Source organism: Accipiter gentilis, chromosome 19 (assembly GCF_929443795.1).
Source record: "Accipiter gentilis chromosome 19, bAccGen1.1, whole genome shotgun sequence".
In the NCBI taxonomy this organism is placed as follows: Eukaryota; Metazoa; Chordata; class Aves; order Accipitriformes; family Accipitridae; genus Astur; species Astur gentilis.
In genome coordinates, this window is record NC_064898.1 from 2398802 (window position 1) to 2421698 (window position 22897).

Genomic DNA, 22897 nt, shown 5'->3' on the forward strand with positions numbered 1-22897 from the left:
TAACCCTCAACAGAGCAGAGCTCTGAAAGCACGAAGGTGGACAAAGCCACTCCCAGGGTAGGATCCAGCTCACCCTAATTTCAGACATCTGGAGCGTAGCTGCCGAGAGGCGAGACCAGCTTCTCACCTTCCGCTGAAGCCAGTGGAGACCTAATCAATACAGCCAAGAGAGTCTAGAAAGCAGCTACCCTTCAAACTAAATAGTCCTCAAGGCTCTGCTGACCAGGGGTAGGACACAGCTGCTGAAACATACTTCTCAGTGTGATTTGACACGCCGAAAGGTATCCAAAATATCCACACAGAACAAGCAGATTTGACAGAGGATGCACAGGACGCCTGCAGCCTTCTGAGGGCAGGTGGGATGCTCCACAGAGACTAAAATGACGCTAGAAACCCAGATTCGGGCAACTGACTCCTGCGTTCCACTGGCTATAATCGGCAGACGTCTAGCTCAGATGGAGACACCTTCCTTGTAGGTACCAAAAATGAACTTATTTCTATTTTGGCAGAGGGAATCCAGAATCAGAGTAAGGGAAAAGATATTTTATCACTGACAAAAATTTCAAGCTAATGAAGTAACCACCACAACTAATTTTCATAAACTGATATTACAAACTTTTCATTCACATGAATGGAGAACAATGTGCCTTTGTTAGGTATTTTTAAAGCAAACTTTAATAATTTTATGAAGAATATAATTCATCTAGTATTATACCATGAGAGAACTACAAATGAGGTCCCAGCTCCAACAGCAGCTCTTCCTGTGAGCCTCAACAAGTTACAATTTACTGCCTATTAGGATACCTAACCTAGGATAAGAATTATTCCTTCCATTTTTATTTATTAAAAAAATATATATTGAAGGAAAACCCTATGCATACAGCTCACTTACAGATGAAAAACTTATCCAATAACTTCTAAGTTACAATGTCACTTTCTTAAATATATGGATATGTGGCAGCATAACATAAAGCACTAAAACATTCCCGAATTATTCAGTTTCTCAGCATGTCAATAATAGTTACAGAATAAAGATAATTAATAAGTTCTCCTATATCAATTAATTCTTTAAGAGACTTTCAGCCAAATCCTCCCTGCTTTACACAAGTAGTCAGCTAAACGTAATGACATTACAGCTGGAGTGTATAGGATTAGAATGATTTGATGCTCTGGTTAATACACATCTGTTACAAGCAGCGTTTAGCCGGTGCGTATTATTGTATTTTGTTGTTGCTGTCATTCAATGCTTCCTGAGCTGAGCGAAGCACTATGTGCTATAAGCAAAGTTAAATCAATCTCTATTTTATAAGGGCAGAGAAAAAATATTATTAAACTGGAAATACAGCTTCCGAGATCTCAGCAGTGAGAACTAGAGGTTTCCACTCTGTTTTCAAGGTCACTTAACACTACCAATCATTCTAACCCCACAAAGCTTTCTTTGGCATACGAAATACACGGAACATTTCCTCTTCGGTACAGAAGAAAAATCAGTGATTTTAATAGGTTTCCTAAAGTATGCCCACATAAGCCTATGCTATGCGAGTGAAGACCAGAGTTGGACTCCTCTGGGAATACATATAAACGTACGGAATTATCATCAGAGGTGCGTGATACACCAGAAGGACGTGCGCAGGCCTTCTGCTGTTGACCGCTGGTACCAATTATTGCCATTTACTGACCTCCTTGTCTACAGATCCAAGGAGCTTTCACGCATTTACGTCATAAATCTTCCCATACAAGAAATCCTTATATTTTCTTTCTTAGGCATTGTACTTACCTAGTCCTTTAGGAGTAATGCCACTGCTATCAGCAGGATTAACCACCCAGTAGTAGTATTTCAGCGTGTGCATTAACTGCAGCACTGTTCCTACTCTGCGTATAGTGTTATAGATCGTAGCGGTTCCAATGAATTCAGCCGACAAGTAGGTATACAAAGACAGCTGCACCTGAAGAGTGACATAGTTATCCACATAAATGGAAATTCTGTATTAGTAGCCTTAACTTGTAGGTTTTTTAGGATTTACTTTGGATATGATACAACAAAACTAAAAAATAATTACAACTTCAGTTACGGCAGGGACTGGACTGACACCTGGAATGACATCCAAAGTTCCCTTCCAAACTACATTTTCTATGATTCTATGATTTAAGTCACAATAAAGATACTACTTTGTTTCCTATTCTGGCTTTTTTGATACTAAAAGTACATATTTTCAGATTTTAGGACCATGCCGTTTTTGACTTTGGTACACATTCATGAACTGTCATTATTTAGGAAAACAAGTAATTCATTATTACCAGAGATGAATGGTAACTTTTTATAGTTTTTATCAAACCAAAATACATAATTTAAATTAAAATGAAAGCTTATGTGAATGTGCACCAAAAGAATTCTCACCTTTTGCTTACAATTAAAAATACAGACTTTTATGCTTAATCTTTTGGGTAAAAAATGTAATGCAACCACTAAAAAAGGGACTGGGTTTCCAGAAACAGCCTTTTAATAGAATTAGCCAGAAGCTTAGCCAAGAATGTAACTGCATTTAGGAACTTATAAAAGACATTGGAGAACATAGTTAAGCAGAGTATAGACTTCATGATCTAAAAAAATCTTTGCTATTACCATGTTTTAAAATAGAAAAATTAAAAACCTAAGTACCATGGTATAAAAGAATACTAGCATTTCACTTCTTTGCAGAAGAGTCGTAACATCGCTCAAGTGTACAATTACCTTTGCAGGGGTGTGTATCCAGATAGCAGGATTAAAAAGGATGTGATCACATAATTGCTTCAGTAGAGGTGCTCCATGAGACAATCCATCCAAATATTTTGCAAATGACAAAAATTGTTCCAGAACTGCTCTGGTTATATGAACTCTAGATGACTGGGGAAAAATAATCAGAAAGAACAAAGATAAAGAAAAACCTTCTTCTTTAATATACTTAGAGCCAAAATATGAAGTGATATTTTCATCAGGATCATCTTTACTAAATACATGCAACATCATGTGGGTTTATGTCATTGAATATGAAAGGAAAGTAAGAAAAAAATTATCAGCAACTTATACTTTCTAATAACACAGTCTTTCTAATGGCTACATTCAACAGGTTAAAAATATTCACCAATAACTGAGGTTTGAATCCTTTTTCTTTTTTTCCTTTCTTATTTGTGTTTTGTTTGGTTGGCTTTGGTTTTGTTTTATTATGATCCAGTCAGGATTCTACATTTTACAGCACTGTGCCTTGAGAACTTAATCTGAAGTCCTTAACTCTTCTGCAGTTAATTACGTGTCTTACTGAAATTGGGTGTCTCAGTATGAAAACACACATTACTGATAGACTTGCTTTTGTTGCTTAAACATAAGTAGGTGTTTGAAGGACTTGGGTTCAAGTTTCCTCAAATTTCCAGAGTACTTCAGTTTCATAGCATATGCTAGAAAATCACTGTCGAGACCTGCTCCTATCCAGTAACACGGCACATGGACTTTGACAAACTTCTTTATATACTAAGTTAACAAAAGGAACTAATAGGAAAACCCACTAAATGTCCTTCCCCTTGCCTTCTCTACAAAATGTTCCAATTACTTTTAATGCTGTAAGTACAGTCTGGGAATATGCAGATTTGTTATTTTTAGAAGTAAAGTCCATTTGTCAGTAATACAAGTTCAGCGTGGATGCTGAGTTTCCTTTGTGTACATCACAATTCACAATAAATAGTCTGCAACTAATAAGAACAAAAATGTTATTCTGAAGTTCAAGTCAGAGAAAAAAAAAGCTTTCTGTCCTCTCTGAAGTATTTGATTACATGCAAATGAGCAACAGATAATTTATAAATAATAAAATTAAGCCTGGCTAGGAAACAAAAGGATTTTTTCCTGCCACATGTGCCAACTTACTAGAAGCATATACTGAAAAAATAAAATACATCCTTTTGAAAAACTGCAGCTAAGGAGAATATAGCATAAAACCCCCCAGAAAACAGCATATGCTCCAAGAATTATGTTGTGACAGAAATCAATCAAAATCCTTTAAATATTCACATACCCTGAGTTTAATGATTGTAGCAGGTGTTAATTAGAATAGTACGCAAACTTTTTTTTTTTTTAATTTATTTCATGTACAACATTCTAAATTGATGTATTCAAAGTGCATAAACCATAGTGCTCTATTCAAAAGAAAGGGACTCCATGAGGGCTCACTAGCCTGCCTGTATAAAACTCTGGTATATAACTTACAAAACTGGAGCTAAGAGCTTTGTAAATTCATTCTGGTTATGTCACAAGAAAACCTACCACTGGAAAAAAATCCACCTTAGACTAGTTCTCTGACATTCTAAATCACCCTTGCTTAGTACAGAAAACATAGAAGCATAGAAAATAATCTGCTTTTAGGTATTACTTCAGTGAATGCAAAGTCTTTCTACTATAAGAATGTATTTCCCTAGCTGAAAATAACATAGGGAGCAGAATGAGACAAATTATTTACCATTCATCTTCAAAATTCACATATTTTTAAAGGCGAGATTATCATTATTTAATTTCACCATCGGAGAACACAAAGCACTGGTCATAACTTCTCAAACGACTGCTGTACTGACCGCGTGCTAATGAGAAATACAGTAGCAGACACTCAAGAATGTCAGAGCCATAGGATTCCATTGTAAGAGTATTACTATCTTAGTACAGCTGACAGTAGGTAGTTTTCAGATTATTAAATCACTATAACAGGGTTTCGTGAGGGCTTTGGGCCAGGAGGCCGGTAACGTTCCTCAGACAAGCATCTGAACTGAACCTCAGCTTTGTAACTGCTCATCACGTCTGAAAACAATCAAGTAAAGGGAATGCCCCTTGCAACTGTTTCTTTCAGAAATGAAATTATTTTACAGTTTTTCTTCTTAAAAACATAGAGCAACTATTTCAACCATTTCAGAACTGAGCCACAGAGGACTAACTTAATTTTTTTTAACATACACAAAAAAAGAAATTTAAACCTAAATTATGACATGTCCGTGACATGCTCATACAAACTGGGAACAAGAGAACTTTCCTAAACGAGAGTTTGGGGGACAAAGAGTGGAGAAACACAAATGAAAATACATTAAAGTGATTCACAAACAGATCTAAAGTAAAAGCATAAATTAGACAAACTGGATCAACTCTAGAAAACTGATTCTTTGAATATTAGCATATAAGAGGATAAGGAGGATGAAAAGACTCCTGCACACAACTTATAAATATTACAAATCAAAAATACCTTATGTCACAAATACATTTTATTCCACCAGTCCTTTGAGCTAAATGATTGAAAATACCACAATGACAGCAGAAATAGTAAGAACAAAGACAAAAAAACCCAACACCCAAACATACCTTTTCAAGGAGGTAGCCAATGACTAGGAAGCCTTTTCCACCAAGCATTTGCTCTTGCATGGCTACTGAACTCTTAAGAAGCTCAACCAAGAAAGCCAATAGGGTAGCACTGCATGTAAAGAACAAGCGTTTTTTCAGATTACAAATGTAGAAAAATCAATCTGTTAACATTCTCAATATTCACCAGCGATTAAGTGAACAGAAACGGGCTTAAAGTGGTGAACAATTCCTTGAAAGAATACAAATCTTACTTTTTCTGTTGACAAATTTCTCCAATGATTGTTCACATATTACAACGGTAGGAGTGGGAGTTCATATTCAAACAGAAGTGCAAAATCATTTTGTCAGCTCAGCTGATTTGACCAGGACTATCCCAGGTTTTAAATATCCAGTCCTGCAGCTTGCAGTTCTAGCCAAAGGTTTTGCAGTTGGAAGAGGCAGGAGATGATGAGTGGGATCCAGCTGACAGTGCTAGAATGATGCAGGCAGGGGCCATGTCAACCATTTTACCATCCAGACTATGTCAAACAGCAAAATTTGCAGCCACTACGTATTTCGTCATTCCACCCTCTCAGTCCCTAGAGTCACTACTACCACAGAAATGAGGCATAAAATGGCTGAACATGCACGTGGGCAACGATGCCCACCACAAACCGCAGTGGAACAACGGCAGGGTGGAGAGCTTCCTTCATACTTTCTCCAGACCAAACATTAGAATAATAGCTAGGCCTGATCAAATAAAGGTTGCGAATCACTTGCATCCAGTTAGGAAAGCACAGAGAGACTCCAGATGCCACAGGGAAATCACCCAGCAGCCCATCCCAGCAGTATCTGTAAGTGAGGTGTTCAGAAAGCACAGTGAGGGGGGAAAAAAGCGGTCAGAAAAGGTTACAGTTTAGAAACAGAAGAGATATGAAAGGCTTCAGGGGACAGACTCGGCAAGAAAGTGAAACTGTTATCAAAAGCAACGGCGGAAACATATGACAGATCAATGCACCATGGGAAAAAAATCGCAACTGACTCTTGGGTGGTGAGAGGGAAACAAAAATACGCTCATCTGTTGCTGAAGAACCCAGAGGAAAGGGAGAAAGAAAAAACCCCACACCGTTTATGACAGCAAGGAAATATTTAAAATGATTTTTCAAATATCTCAAAAAGGTAGATGACAGAAATGCATTGTACTGCACATACAATGCATACATAAAGTCATTATTCTTTTTCTAAAAATAAAATAGGTGCAACAGTTCCTAGCTGTACAGACAAATCTCTGCAACCATGAAAGTTCTCACGCAGGTCGTGGGCACAGGCAAGGGTGAAAACTGTGGCTTCTGTAGCTATGAAAAAGTGAACTAAAGGAAATGTCCAACCTGCATTTTCTAAAGTTCAACTTTACTTACAGTATCTAGTCAGCTAAAGGTTCACTTGCTCTCCAAATACAATCTTTTACTCTAAATGTTGAGATTGGTTAATCCATGCCAGCATCAAAAAATAATCAATGCGCTGAGGAAAACAAGATTTATTCTATTTGGTGAGCAAGGCCGCCATGCAAAAAGTACACAGTGTAGGCAAAGTACATGCTGTGAACATGAAATAGTGCCTTGTCTTGCTACATTGTTGAATGGTCACGATAATCAGTCTAAAATCACATACAGAATGCTCCACAATGTGTCAGCAGTAAAAGAACACAGATAATATCCATTTACAGTACTCCAAAGCTTTTATCAAAACAGCCTGTCAAGCTGTCACATCAATTTCAAACCAGGTTATATGCATCAATTTTTTCTTACCCTGACCGAAAGTTTCTATTGCATTTGTCGTCTAAACTAAGATATTCATCATTTTTACTACATGACAATCCATAAGAAGCTCATGTAAAGGGTTGAAGATTTCTATTTAGAAAGTCCTTTAAAAAAACCTGAATAGGTCAAAGAAAATTCCATGTAGATGGTGCTTACTATCATCCTTTATGAGCACTCGTGTGACTTAGGAGGACAACCCATTATGCATAAAGTTAAGAAACGGCATGTGTCTTTGCAGGATTAGGACCTAAATTACAATAAATACTATTACTATTATATTGAAAAAGTAAAAAAATATTCTTAAAATGGATTTAAAGGTTGTTGTACCATGAACATGGCACCAGACTTAAGTTTAAAAGGTTCTACTTCCACTTCTATAATTGATTTCTCAAAAGCCCTTTTCTTTGTATTGCAGTTTATTCGTCTATTCTATGAACTTAGCTGTAAACTCATGGGCTGGACTTAGTCTTATATTAATACAATCTCTACGCAACTGTTAAAAATTCTGATAGGGCTCCGAACAAGTTATGCCACACCGACACCCTAACAATAAAGATTTTTTTCTCTCTTTACTTCTTTTTTAAGTGCACATAAAACCCACCAGTCAACTCCGAAACAATCAGTGGCCAGTTAATATTTAACCGTGGCACAGACACAGAAACATACAAGCTGGTTCTATGCAAGAAAGACTGTTAACAACAAAGTTTATGAATTCAGATGCAGATAGAGCCCGAATATGACTTTTTAGATACCAACCATCGTTACGTGGGGTATGCCTGAACTAATTAATCCTGCCTGCCCCCATCAGCTCTGCGCGGAGCTACCTTAGCTGTCACCGCAAGTGGTGCCAATGTTTCCAGTTCCAGGAAAACGTGTTAATTCAGCCAACACCTTTGTGAATGAGCTATGCCTCTCCCTCAGTCCAAAATGGCTTTTAGCATCTATCGAACCAGCCATATAAAGACACCGCAAGCCAGCTCCGCAGAGTCAGCTCAGGTCTGCAAGCAGTAACTCTAGCTCCTAATCCTTCTGCATTATCCAAGATTGCCGCCATAAATAACAGAGCTGACGGTAGTATATAGTAATTCAAATCTTGCGATAGCACACATGAATGCATCATTACACTTTACACCTTCAAGCACATAAAAAATTCCAAGTACCAGACAAAGCAGCAGTTAAGGAGAACCACCTGGCAGTCACAGAGGCACAACGAAGTTTGAGATGAACGCTGTATAGGACCAGAGTACTGATAAAAATTAGCACCATAATTAAATGTAAATTGTACTTTGTCCGTCCACAGCATTATGCAGGAAGTAAAGTAATTAAAAGATCTGTAATATTTTAACTGATAGAACTGTGAAATTAAAATGGAAGTGGTTTTGAACTCTCACTGCACGTATAGTACTGAAGCTGTTACCGCCTGAAGGTGATGATCAGAGACAGGCAGAAAACAGATTACGTGCTTGGTCTGATGCTTTTCAGAAATCTTGCTTACACTTGTTTCCTCCTCCTTTTTTGGAGGAGGAAGGAGGGAATGCAACTGCACTAAATAACAGCTGTTGCACAAAACACTGTGTTTACATGTTATGTTCTCTGTCTTGCATGCTTTATGGTAGAGAGCATTCAACCTCCCTGCAAAGAGCCAACAGTTAACGAGTCTCAGATAAGCCAAAACTTCTCTTGCCCACATGTTCAGACTGACCTCAAGTAAACATTGAAGTGTGCGTGTGTGTGTGTGTGTGTGTGTATTATATAAATCCATACTGACATAATGGATCTTTTCTCCTCAATATTGCCTTCTAAGAATTTAGTCTTCTAGAGAACTGACTGCTTAATTTAGAGGGTTGTATCCAGAGCTTTTAAAATATTTCTAAGGACAGTCAATTTACGTAGTCATCTTGGCAGCTGAAAATAAATTAAACCTGAAGATGTGAAATATAAAAATTTTTATCAGCAGAACCAGGTTGCCAAAATTATGCTTTTAAAAAGGTTGCTGTTGACACAGGGGAAATAATATTGATTAGAGCACTGTCTTCTAAGAGGAACAGTTTTTCAAACAGAATTTAACAAACTTACCAGTAACTAAAATGCATCGGATTGCTGCAGGGCTCACATTAAACTTGCAAAATTCTGTGCACTGCCATACAAAATTTCTCTCCATTCTTGCCTATTTTCAACTCCCCTAGATACAAAGGCAAATATAAAGGATACTTCAGCCCATTCCTACATCTCCTCTATACCATGCCCTGCCTAGAACAGATCAGTTTGTCTGCAGTGCAGCTAAGATACAGATACACAATGAAAGTATATATGTCAACCAACACTAAATCAGACAGAATGATGATTTCTACTGATAATATAATTAATTTCAGGACAAAATTTTCCCAGCAGTTTTCCATTACTAAGAAGCTGAAAAAAAAAGGTTGCGGACCAAAACATGAAGGTGCTATATTTCCAATGGTTATGATACTGCTTATTCTATAATTAGCGTATTGTAGAGACAGTAAATCTCTGGAATACTGTTATGTAAAAAACTGACGATTAATTACATTGTTATGGCATTGCCTGATTTTTTCCCTCAAACTTGTATGCCCCCTGTGAAGACTTAAAAAATTTTTTTTTTTTTTTTTTTTTTTTTTGATAAATAAAACAGGAGCACAGAATTGGTGTTCACAGCATACACTGTCTGACTGGAAGATGTTCTTAAGGATGCTTTCACGTCTATACATATTTATTATATTTGTGAAGTCCGTACTTTTATAATGCAGACAGTTATTCTTATGATGTGCACTACGAAGTTACAAATACCACCTAGCTTATTTCATTCATCTAAACATATATAATATAAATAACTATTATGTTTCAATAGTTCATCATTATATTTCAACATTACAATATTTCAGCATCACAAACTTCAGTCAACAGTCACGCAATGTTACTCCTTAAATAAAAAATATACTACGGATATTCATAAAAACGTCTTCTGTAGATAACAGTCTTCAAAATTACAAAATATGACACTTCCTCCTTCATTAAAAATAAGAGTAATTACACACATAAATAAATATTTCATTTTCACTGCCCATTTATATCTATGGGAATTTTAAGGAACCTTTTCATATTACACATAAAAGAAGATCACAGTGGAAATCCCAGGTGTACGAAGTCTTCATGCTATGACAATCACTGAACAAGAAAGAGCCGCCTGTGTCAAATTCTGAACTGACTGGTAGTTCCCACTAAGTGAACAATTACGGTTTTGTGGAGCTGAAATACAGGACAATTTAGACAAACTACTCTTATGAAATGAGTTTCTATGACTTCACTTACAAATGAAGCATCCTATTAGGAACATCAGACATATGTTCAAATAAACTCAGATGACAAAGGCTTTGGAGGAATAAAGAAAACCCTACAAGTCAGGAATTTGTACCACTAGGATAAAAGTGAAATTTGTCTTGGGTTTTTTTTGTTGTTGTTTTATTATTATTATTTTAAAAAATCACTACCTAGATCAATTTCTCTAGTCTACTCTTTCCCATGATAATTTTCTCTGCAAAATTTACCTTAATTACTTTAAGTTTCATCTTGGATTGTGTATCATAAAGTTATCTGGATTGTGCTTTACAAAAGGCACCTTTTATTAAAATAGGCATTTAGCTATAAAGATCCAAGTACGTTGATTAACAACAGATGATTTGACTTGAAGAGGCTATGTAAAAAGGAATGATGCAGGTATTTGTTCTGTCTGATTATCTTTGGGAAGGATCCTTTTAAACTAATTTCATTTGTATTTCCAGCTTCTCCAAAATAAGACAAAAGGATCATACGATTAACTCCATCAGAGGCTGTTAAGACGGTAACATTTGAAAACTAATCTTAGCATAAACAGATAAAGTGGTATTAAGGAAAATCATACAAAAACAACTAGTGTTTTGTTTTTAAACAAAAATAATCCTAAGATACTTGCCCCTTAACTTCAGTTCAAAATACAATACTACCTGTATTGAGAAAAATTATTATTATTATTATTATTAATAATAATCATCTGCTGGCTGCCCGTTACATCTCATTGTTAGCAAACAGTTTTAAACGAGTTTGGCTGATTCATTAAGTAATTTGTTACTTCATCAGAGTATTTACTAAACGTTTCATAGTATGGACTTAGAAATCCTCAGGGAGAAGCTTTAACAATATATTTTGATGCACAGAATATGTGAGATGATCTCCACTTCCTTACTTCATTCCTTCAGGAAGAAAATCAAAGCACAATGGGTAAGCATGGATTTTAGAAACTGTTTTGACTGCGCTTATAATACTGGTTGGGAATACAAAAAGGGATTTTCATCAAGGTCTATTCACTGCTAAAGCATGAAATCAAACACTTGTGCATGTTTTAACACAGTCAGTTGCTCTGCTACTACATTACCAATTACTCATATTAATTCATTCGTATTTATGCAGTCACGGCCGCTAATGCCCGTGTGCCGCAAGGCCAGGAAGGGTTCCCCTAAGCAGGCTGGAGGTAGGAGAAACTCGGAGCAGAAGAGACGCAGACAGATGATGAGGATGGAGACGAAGCTCCCATGAGCTACAGCTACGGCAGCTCTCTAAAGTGCTTCCTTAGCTTCCAGTTTAACTACCTTTTTTCTTTCTGTGAGCTTGTTAGAAAGTAGAAACCTACTTTTCCCTTTTCCACTTCTTTTTCTCATAACATACGATGAGAACAATAAGAGAAGACTACTAAACGTGTTCCATCCAGACTGATGCCACTAAACACCAGTCAAATGAATAGATATTGTGTGGGAGAACTGGAAAGGCAAGTCACTACACACCTCTGCTTATGGGCATAACATTTTGGGATGCAGACTCCAGACATAAATTAGCCACCCTTAATAGTTCTGGATCTTCCAGAGTATGTGATGGTACCACAGTTTGGGAGTTTACAAAGGATTTCTACCACATGATCATAGAATCATAGAATCGTTCAGGTTGGAAAAGAACATTGAGTCCAACTGTCAACCCAACACCACCATGCCCACTAAATCATGTCCCGAATGATACAGTGACTGTATTTTCATTATAAACTATCATCCAGGCAGTCTGATTCGACAAGTCACATTCCTGCTGTCACAGTTTGGGAAGATTCCAGTACAACTGACTTCATCTGAGCACAGTTAGGTTATACTAGAGATGTGAAATTTCAGGTGCGATGTTCAGCCTTCTTCCCTTTGAAATGCACAAGGAGAGGGTTATCAGCACCCAACTCTGCAAATTCTAAATTGCAGACTGGAGGCAGAGATGGACTGGGACCTTGGCTTACCATCAGAGGCACAAAGGTAAATGCAACAACCTCAGAAAGGATGACTTTTGTACCTACTCTCAAGCTTAAATACCTGGGCTGGCTGTGGCAAAGAAGAAAATTCTTGAAAGACAGCAGGAGAGGACAGGTTGGGCAGGCAGGATGCTGTGGTGGTGCAGCCCTCCCCTCTCTCTCTGAGATCTCAGGATAAGCCATGCACGATTTGGGAAAACCTCCCTTCGTGCTGTTATCTGGATTACAGGTGCCAGGATTACAGGTACTTTTGGGTGCCAGGCACTCTTTGCCCACACCTCGGCCCTCTACTGCCTGAAATGTATATCAGAACGATCAGCAGAATTGTGGCCAGAATGTAAAATAATGACCAAAGCCAATCGTCTCGAGACCCTACAAACAGCGATCCAAGGGGAGACCTTTGGAGCTGTCCGAGATCGCAGTGGGATGTGTGACCCAGTGTCTCCCCCTGAGCTGGGACGGACGCTTTTTGGGTGCATTTCATGAGGATTGAGAGATCGTCCGTCAACGATTTTGTGGATCAGGACTTCAAAGGCCTGATTTTGCAAGGTTTGCTGACCAGCCATTGAAAGCTGGCACATAAAAGTGAGTAATTCATGAAACTCACAAAAGGGAAATTTTAATCATAGGTTAACCTCTGTGTGTGTGTGGCGGGGGAGGTGGTGGGGTGGTAAAATTTGGTTCAAAACTGTTTTATCTGTGCGTCTGCATTTGCAGTTTGGTTCAGAACTATTTCTCTGTCTGTGTGGTTCAGAACTGTTTTATCTGCGCGTGTGTGAGATTTGATTGAACTTTCATCTGTGTGTGCAACCCTGCTGGAAGTTTCAGGTGATCCTTGCCATTTTCGGATCTTTCACTAAGTCGCAAATTTGTTTGTAACAAATTCCATTGAATCACTCTGTTACATTGGCTCATGATTAAGTACCGTTAAAATCAAACAACCTAATCTTGTGATCCATCTCAAAAATATTAATAAATCCTAAATTGCTGCTAAACCAAAGCCGTGCAACAAAATCTCATTCACAACAGATACTTCTTGGCATTCATCTTATTTGCTACCATGATCTTAAAGAGAAATCCAATTAAATTAATGACATTAATAAGAATTATTGGAAATTCACAGTTTTTTCATGTTAAAATAATAAAAATATCAAGGCATCAAAATTGTATTTCTTATCAAGCTGTGCTATTTCCTATCTGTGGAAACTGATAGGAAAACTGTCTATTTCCTAGCAAACTATTCATCTATCAAGAAGCAGATGCAGCAACACTACTAGTTACAGACAGGAACCCCAAAAGGCATCATCTGAATATAAAAAATACTAAAAAATATTAGTATATTCATTGATCAAAGCAAAACACACAAAACATTCATAGGAAAAAATGAAGAACAAGAGTTGAAATATTACTGTTGGCCCCCACTCACCAATGTTTTCATTTCACTCACACACACTCACAATAGGTGGGCAATATACTCCGTTAACAGGACTACCTATATTAAAGAGTGAAAATAATGTCAGTAATAAAACTGACTGAAAAGATGCCTACATTTACTTTGCCACAAATTTTAGGTGGGTGTATATATCACCTTTAAGATAGTTAAGGTGGGCCTAGGCACTGCATTTATTTAGTATGATAAACAGTAAAAGTATTTTTAATTTGTATTGTATAGTGTATGCGCTCTAGCAAACCCAGTTAGTAATTTCTAGAATAAGCATATAAAAGAATTCTTGGAATGACTTCATCTATTTAAGCAAACAGCTACAGCTCTTCCACTTTCAAATATTTTCCCAGTCTGGTACAGTCCAAAGCAGCAATCTCATCCAAATTAATATTTGTTATTTATGCTGTGATGGAATTGGGTCAGTGCCAAAGACTGTGCACCCAACACCTTGTCAGAATCAGTCTGTAAATCAGTGCTCAGCAGACCCAAATGAGTTCAAGACCACACGTGAGAGACCACAAGAGAAGAAAGCAAGTCCTTCCTATCATGTTACCCATATAGCATAATCAAAGGTAATAACAACAGTACCATAACAGAAAAAACCACCGTATTGGGTTTGCATGGCAAGGTTTTCGTAGTGGGTGGGCTACAGGGGTGGCTTCTGTGAGAAGCTGCTGGAAGCTTCCCCCATGTCCGACAGAGCCAATGCCAGCCGGCTCCAAGACAGACCCACCGCTGGCCGAGGCCGAGCCCATCAGCGATGGTGGCAGCACCTCTGTGATAACAGATTTAAGAAGGGGAAAAAACCTGCTGCAGAAGAATAGCTGAGGAGAGGAGTGAGATTATGGGAGAGAAACACAGCCCTGCAGACACCAAGGTCAGTGCAGAAGGAGGGGAGGAGATGCTCCAGCTGCCGGAGCAGAGATTCCCCTGCAGCCCGTGAGGAAGACCACGGTGAAGCAGGCTGTGTCCCTGCGGCCCAGGGAGGTCCACGGGGGAGCAGATCTCCACCTGCAGCCCGGGGAGGACCCCACGCTGGAGCAGGGCGATGCCCGAAGGAGGCTGGCACACCGTGGGAAGCCCACGCTGGAGCAGGCTGTGCCTGAAGGACTGCAGCCCCTGGAAGGGACCCACGCTGGAGCAGTTCGTGAAGAACTGCAGCCCGTGGGAAGGACTCGTGCATTGAGAAGTTCATGGAGGACTGTCTCCCATGGAAGGGACCCCACGTGGAGCAGGGGCCGAGTGAGGAGTCCTCCTCCCCCTGAGGAGGAAGGAGCGGCAGAGATGAAGTGTGAGGAACTGACCCCAGCCCCCATTCCCCGTCCCCCTGCGCTGCTGTGGGGAGAAGGGAGAGAAAATTGGGAGTGAAGCTGAGCCTGAGAAGAAGGGCTGGGTGGGGAGATGGTGTTTGAAGATTTGGTTTATTTCTCATTACCATACTCTGATTTGACTGCTAAGAAATTAAGCTAATTTCCCCAAGTCAGGTCTGTTTTGCCTGTGATGGTAATTGGTGAGTTATCTCTCCCTGTCCTTATCTCGACCTGTAAGACTTTTATTATATTTTCTCTCCCCTGTCCAGCTGAGGGGGAGAGCGATAGAGCGGCTTTGGTGGGCACCTGGCATCCAGCCAGGGTCAACCCACCACAAGCACTCTATATTTCTTTTTATTACATAAACACCTTATTGATCTAAACCGCCACATTTTCTATTCTAACCAGAGTACTGAAAAGCAGGATAAAAAGTAGCAGTCTTGGCATCCAAGTTGATGGACCACTCTCCTGAATAGCAGGTGCATCTCTTAATCTAAGAAAACATACTTAAGATATGAACTCAGTTTCCATTCTTTTACTTTCAGTGTATGAGAGCATAAGAATCTATACAGTGCTTCAAAAGCAGAATTGTAGATGATTTCAATATTTCATTGGTCTCATGGAAGATGTAGATAAGGCACAAAGGGATATACATATTACAGGAATAAAGAACATTTAAAAGAATACCATTAAACCACAAAGTTGCTATATTCATATTGGCCTGCTTTAGGATTTAAAATTTTATTTACAATTAATCTATTAATTTAGAAAAGACTAAAATTATAAGTGGATCGAGACGATTAAAAAGCAAGGTGTTCCCTCATAGTCCTGTTAACAACCCCCTTCCAATGTTAAAAAAAATTTACACAAATAATTGAGAAACTTGAACTTATCAAACAGATTGTGATATGTGCAGGAGAGAAGGAGGTGAGAAGGATTCAGAAAGGTAGTTGGAAACCTAGGACACTTACACTGGGGTATCAAGCTACTTCTATTTCCCACCTCCCAGGAACACATTAAGACAAAAGGCAGCACAGCTATTCAAGGGAGAACTTCTGTCCCCCACTTGGCCACCAGAAAGAAATAAATTCTACAGCCATAGTAAGCCTTTACAAACATAATGGTCTACTGCCATCAAGCATCACCTGGACCTTTTCTGGGGTTTTTTTTTGGTTTTGTTTTGTTTTTTTTTCTTTTTGGCAAAGTGGCATGAAGATGACCTGCTTGTAAAAATCCATAGATTGTAATGGCTGAATGCCAACTACTTTTCCGAAACAAGTGGCGCAGCCCTCTGTTGCTGTTGTAGATACATTTTCATAGGTAAGAAAGGTATAAATATGTACCAGATACAGTTCAACAACTGCATTTTGGAAAGGAACAAATAAAGACAGAACAGTCTAAAAAACAAGGGGAAAGAAGGAAAGGACTCAGTAAGTATACTTCTTCCCTTATTCTACTCCACAAATGAATGTTAACCATAGCCCTGTTTTTCCTGTTTAGCCCCCTTTCCCCATTATTTCCTTTCTTTGTCCCCAGAAATCTTTAATTCCTTTATTTGCCTACTTCCTTGCTCACTTAAATTATTATTTTTCTCAATATCTACATCCTATTAAATTAAATATAAGAAAATAATGTACATACACCAAAACTATGGTAATTCAACACTGAAGTAACATCTCACCAAGCAGCCATTTGTTTAAAAATCTTTTGAATATGTTTTTGAGTTAGATCACATCTTCTTGTATTATGCATTTGTACAATCATATAGCATAATGAATTACAGATCTCTTTTTAGAATATAATCTAATTATAGAAGAAATGCATTGATTTATTCAAGAACAACTTTTTTTTCCTACTTAGAGTTTAACTAACTCCAGAAATGTTCTGTACATTTTAAATTGAACTTTATGAATGTTCTCACCCACTGGAAAGACCACACACTTGGGAAGAATTAGTCTTTATCTCGACTTACAAAATTTAACTTTATATTAGCTTTCCCATTTTTAAACAGACCTAGTTACTGCTTTATCATTTATTACAGACTCTGTTCATTAATGAATTTAACATATTTTGTATTCATATGTATGGGCACATACACACATGATCTTCCTTAAATTGGAATAAACCATTTTTGCCTACTGCTGTGCCAGTAAATAAAAACATACAGGGAAATTTTTTTCCAAATTTATTTCAAGCCAAGCATTGTTTTTTCTATTCCCCTTACTTCGCAAGACTTCAATGAAAAGTACATACCGGAAGACAGTCTACAAAAAAGTAAATATCCCACATGAGCCAATACACAACCAGCTTTTCAGTCTTTAACATTGACGGAAATAATTGCACCACTATACTGCTTGAAAGTAGACTGTGATATTACTTCTAACATTGGACTAAAATATTCTCTTGAAATACATTAACTTTTCACACTACAGAAACAAATAAAACCCAGCAGCCATCTTAGCTACATATATTTGCCTCACCAAAGGGGAAAACAGATGGCTGACAAAACGTCACCAAATTGATTAATTTCTTAAATTAGAATAAGGCAAGTGACCTTTCACAAGAAATTATACCAATGTACCCCTTTCAGTTAAATTTTTCAAAATTGTCAGCCATTTTAGCAGTATTTAATTATTTTTCAGTTAACTAATTTATTACTGAACTATCTAACGCAACAGGAAATATCCACGATAACTAATAGCAGAGTAGGAAAATAAGCCATGTACTCTGAATTATGCACCTGCTTTATAACTTTATTCAAATACAAGAGTCAGCTTATGCTGCCCCTAAACACCGTTTTCTAGGAGGTTTTGGTTACGTACCACCCTACGGAGAAACGCCGTACCAGTTCTTCAGCGTTACCTTTTCGGTTGTGTTACCGCCAAAGGTTTAGAGCGCAGGTTTTGCTCTGACGCGGTCAGACACCTCGTGCTGCCGCTAGCCTGCCCTGGCAAGGAGGTGGCCAGAGATGATCTTTGCAAAAAGGACCACAGCTGGGCTAGCTCTGCACAAGTCGGCGTGCGTACTGACAGCCCCCTCAGCCGTCCTTGCAGGCTACGCACAGAAGAATTCATCTACTTCTGTGCAAGCTTTTCAACCTCGGGGTTATTTCTGTGGCATCGGAGCAGAGACTTCACGTGTCCCTCTTTAAAACTCTCTTGGTGTGGCCCCAGTCACTGCTGCAATTGCAATACGGCCACAAAAGAACTGACCATAGCTCTGTGACTTTCTGACCACGTATTAATATCGAAGGAGATATCTTTTGTTAATTTTGAATGTTATTAAATATGAATTCAAACGACACTGACTTTGAGAAAGTAAACAACATTGCACTGTCAAGTAAATGTTCATCGGTTCCTTTTAGAAGTTGCAAGAACTGACATTACCCAATCCAATCAATTTTATGCCAGTTCCATCTGGAATCTCATCCGATTAATACAATTTACACATCTCTACAGTAAACTACGTCTTAAAAAATAATATTATTTCCAAAGAAACAAGGGTAAAACGTAAGTCACGGTATTTACAAAAGAAAAGGAAACAAACATTCCCACAACAAAAACGAAAATGTTCTTAGCTTAATTTAGTTTGTATCTTGCTTGAAAGAAGCTTACCAAACTGTTGTTTCCACCTGACTGTCGTGCAGCTGTCGATTGTCTAACTGGGCAAAGAGAGGAAAAAGAACTTGAATCCCTCCAATGGAATGAATTGCACTGTGAATGGAGTGCGTTACAATAGCCTTCACATCCTAAATTAATAAAATAAAGACAAAAGAAGAAAAAAACCCCTAGTTAATCTTAATTTTAAAGGGCAGTTGCAAACATAACTTGGGAACACTTTATCACTGAATTGAGCGCAAATTAAATCAGACTTGTTTTAACTTAGTTTTGTTACTTATGTTTCAGTTGTAATCGTTATACTTGAAGGCAAACGTTAAACAGAAAACTGCAGTCTCATGGCACACCGTGCCTTATGGTATGAAGTACATATTTCTTAATGAAGAAATAATCATTTTTTTGCTCTAGAAAGCGAGCAAAGAAAGAACCCTTCAAGTGATAGGTATACCGAGAGCTGAAATAATACAAAATAGTCTCGTTGTACACTAGCACACAAATCCTCTTATGCAAATGATGTTGAGCTAACAGTAATCACAGAACATCAATTTAGTAGCACAAACCTGAAGCATAAGAGCATGGGGGGAGTGTACAAAAATTGAAGGATTTTCTTTTGGTGAGGATTCAAGGCATAGCTGAGCATCAGTAGCCTTCGCATTATAAGTAAAAGCAATGCTACTTGCAAGTTTCCCATCGTATAGCACTTGTTTATGGTGCTCAGCCAGATGAATATCACTCTCAGATTTAAATTTGAATGTGCTCTGAAAAAAAAGAAAACAGAAGTTTTACAAAGTAAATATTTTGGACAAAATCCTTGCCACAAAATGTGCAGAAAACACATTGGACTTGAGAAGGAATACAGAAACTGCTAAACTTTGTTTTAATTTTCCAGTAGTTTAATGCTACTGAACAATGATACATTTTTTTTAAATTACTCTACTCCACATCAACATGTCAATATAATATTTGATATATACGTAGCATTATTTCTCTCTCCTTTCAGCATCAGTGTTAACAAGTTTGAGAAGTAGCTATCTGGAAGAAATATGCCACATTAAACAGCTATAAATATGTTAAAATAAAAAATTGAGTATATAACACACTAAAAATAAAGAACAAATTAAATGCCTTGTATTTTAGTTTATATAAACTCACTCAAATTAGAATATCGAATCCTATACCATTTTGATTAAAGGAATGGTTATTTTTAAACAGTATTAAAATCCATGCTTCATTAACAGTCAGGAGTATATATAAACAAGCTAATTACACTAAAAAAAAAATCCAAATAAAATAATAAATGCCATATTTCAAGTTAATGATTTTCAAACTCAAAGCTTTTACAAAGGAATACTGAAAATTTCTGTTATTCTTAAACATACCATGTTTCATATCTGATCTAAAACTAGGTTTTCTGGCAACACTGACAAATCAATCAAGCACAAGAAGATAGATTTCTGCCTTTCTGCAAAGCGTTGTCAGATTTACTTGGCACATAAGTACTCTTGCATGAAACAATCATCTGACAGTGGCAGAAAGACAACTAGTAGTTACACACAGTGCTGTACCGATACAAGTAAAGCAAATTTGTTAAAAATTGCCACCATTTAATTAATGCAATATATAGAAAATATTATACTTCTAAATTCTTTACTCAGTTTAAAATAATTTATTGCTGAGATTAATTATGAATCATTGTGCTTTTTTCTTCACTGCATATAGCCATCACAATTCTCTGTATCCCTTTGGTCCTACCAAAGCCTTCCCTCCCTCCCCACCCCCAGTAAGAAATCCTATATCACGAAACTATCGAAAGTACTGTCACTGGGGTTTTGGTTATCCAGGTCAGCAGAATTAAAATAGGCAACTTCCAGGCTATCAGGTGCTCTTCCCAAATGAATTACAGGTTCCTACCGACTACGTAAACCTGTAAAACCCATCCAGCTTTTACAGAGCTCTCAAGGCTGCTGGAAACCCTAACAAAATTCTCTTGCTTACAGCCAAACGATGGGAAAGCGCATCTGCTCAAGTGAGCGGCACTCGGCGATAGAACGTCTTGTGACAAGCAGCCACTTGTACGCGGGGCGTGAGATTGACGCAGAGCGAACAGCCTGGGGAGAACCCAGAGCAGATCCGTCAGTCAGCCCCGTCCCACCCTTGGCGACGTCAAGCAGAGGGGAGGCAGCGAGGCCCTCCCGAAAATGCGCGAGATGCAGGTACCGTAACAGAGAGCGCAGGCAGGGAGGGCAAAAGGAAGCGACTAGGAAGTCAATGGTTTCACCTACTCGGCACTGGTGAGGTCGTACCTGGAGTTCTGGGCTCCCCAGTACCAAATAGTCACGGACTTACTGGAGAGAGTCCAGTGAAGGGCCACAAAAATCATGAAGCGACTGGAGCATCTCTCCTGTGAGGAAAGGCTGAGAGAGGCAGGACTCTTCAGCCTGCAGAAAAGAAACCTCGGAGGATTTCATCGGTGTGTGTAAGTATCTGAAGGGAAGGCGCGAAGAAGACGGAGTCGGGCTCTTCTCAGCGGTGCCCACCGACAGGACACGAGGCAATGGGCACAAGCGGAAACACTGGAGGTTTCCTCTGAAGATCAGGAAACACTTTTTCCCCATGAGGGTGCCCAGCGAGGTGGTGGTCTCCATCTCTGGAGACAGTCCAAAGGCATCTGGACGCAGTCCTGAGCAACTGGCTCAAGGTGGCCCTGCTTGAGTGGGGGGGGTTGGACCAGCTGACCTCCAGAGGTCCCTTCCAACAAGCCCAACCGTTCTGTGATTTGCATTTGGGTTAGGAATCCATTTTGTAGGGAAATCCCTACAAATCCCAGCAATCCCCACTCACTGCTCTGTTCATACTGCAAAGCCGTTCAGAACCAAAGAGAATCCCTTTTGGCTAAAACCCAAATGCCCTCCAACCGGTGGTAGTCACTCAACCCAAAGGATCAGACTACAACCAATCTGAAGTAAAATCCCCCAAATACACACACTGTGGGTATTCGGCCCTCGGCACCAAGCGTTTTAATCTAGAAATGTGTTCCTTTTGTGCCACACACTGACATAGAAAAACCTGAAGAATGAGTATTATGCTTAAAGCCTGAGAGCTGGCTCTCTGTTGATATGGCTGGCTACATCGCACTTATCAGGAAATGAAAGCTACAGATTACTGATTTGTCCCGAGGAAGGTGATGATGTATTTCTCCCCAGAGGGCATTTTTAACTGTACAGACAAATCTCTGTGCACTTTCTGCAGAGACAGAAATAATTTAGTCATTTCATTGATTTCCAAAGATATCGGCATTCTGCATGTACTATATTTTGATGTTTTACCACATGAAAACGCTTCTTACTTGGAAAATTTTTCACTCCTCTAAGCTTTGTCAGATCCCAAAGCTCAGAATGTTTTACTTCTACATAGTTCTTCATAACTTTGCCGTTTTAAATATGCCAAAGTGTTGCAACACAAAATTTGTATTATTTCATTACCATGAAATTTCACAACTTTCTAAACTGCTTAAGTTAAAATAGAATCGGTTTTATAAACAAATTTTTACATGAATCTACCTCCTGGTTTTCAGTGCTTACTAGGCCTCAAAAACTTATCAGAGATCACTATTTGAAAGTCAGGCACAAGTAAGTTATGAATTAATATAATACTGCCTCACATTTTTTTGGAGGAAAAACAAGAATTAAAGGGACATTCTGCCATCAAAGCCTAACAAAACTGATCATAAATTGGAAATGCTATTCTCATACCCAAAACATTATTATAACAGAATGGAAAGAGAGGCTACAAATTCTGATGTATGACACTCCTTTATTACTAACATTGAACTACAGAAAGAGAAAAGAAATGCAGTATACGCATGCTGTACTGGGGACTTGGGAAAATACAACCACAGGAGGATAGCAGAAGCTGTCAAGCAGATAAGCTCAGATGGGAAATGGTTGGTTACTGGTCACTGAAGGAATCCAACTTTGAGATCCGGTACAAGCAGTGTAAGGGCATACGGACAGCAAACAAGAGC

At 38.4% G+C, this 22897-nt stretch overlaps 1 protein-coding gene across 6 annotated transcripts in view; it reads right to left on the reverse strand.

Moving 5' to 3' along the window:
* The window catches only part of NBEA (neurobeachin), a 509146-nt gene that overhangs the window by 358853 nt on the left and 127396 nt on the right, over positions 1-22897 (reverse strand). For all 6 annotated transcript variants that reach the window (XM_049822909.1, XM_049822905.1, XM_049822906.1 and 3 more), the window contains exons 9-13: positions 19434-19631; positions 18871-19004; positions 5369-5477; positions 2732-2884; positions 1778-1946 (exon numbers count right to left, since the gene is read on the reverse strand). In XM_049822909.1, the coding sequence (XP_049678866.1) occupies positions 1778-1946; positions 2732-2884; positions 5369-5477; positions 18871-19004; positions 19434-19631 (763 nt within the window). The remainder of the gene's footprint in view (positions 1-1777; positions 1947-2731; positions 2885-5368; positions 5478-18870; positions 19005-19433; positions 19632-22897) is intronic.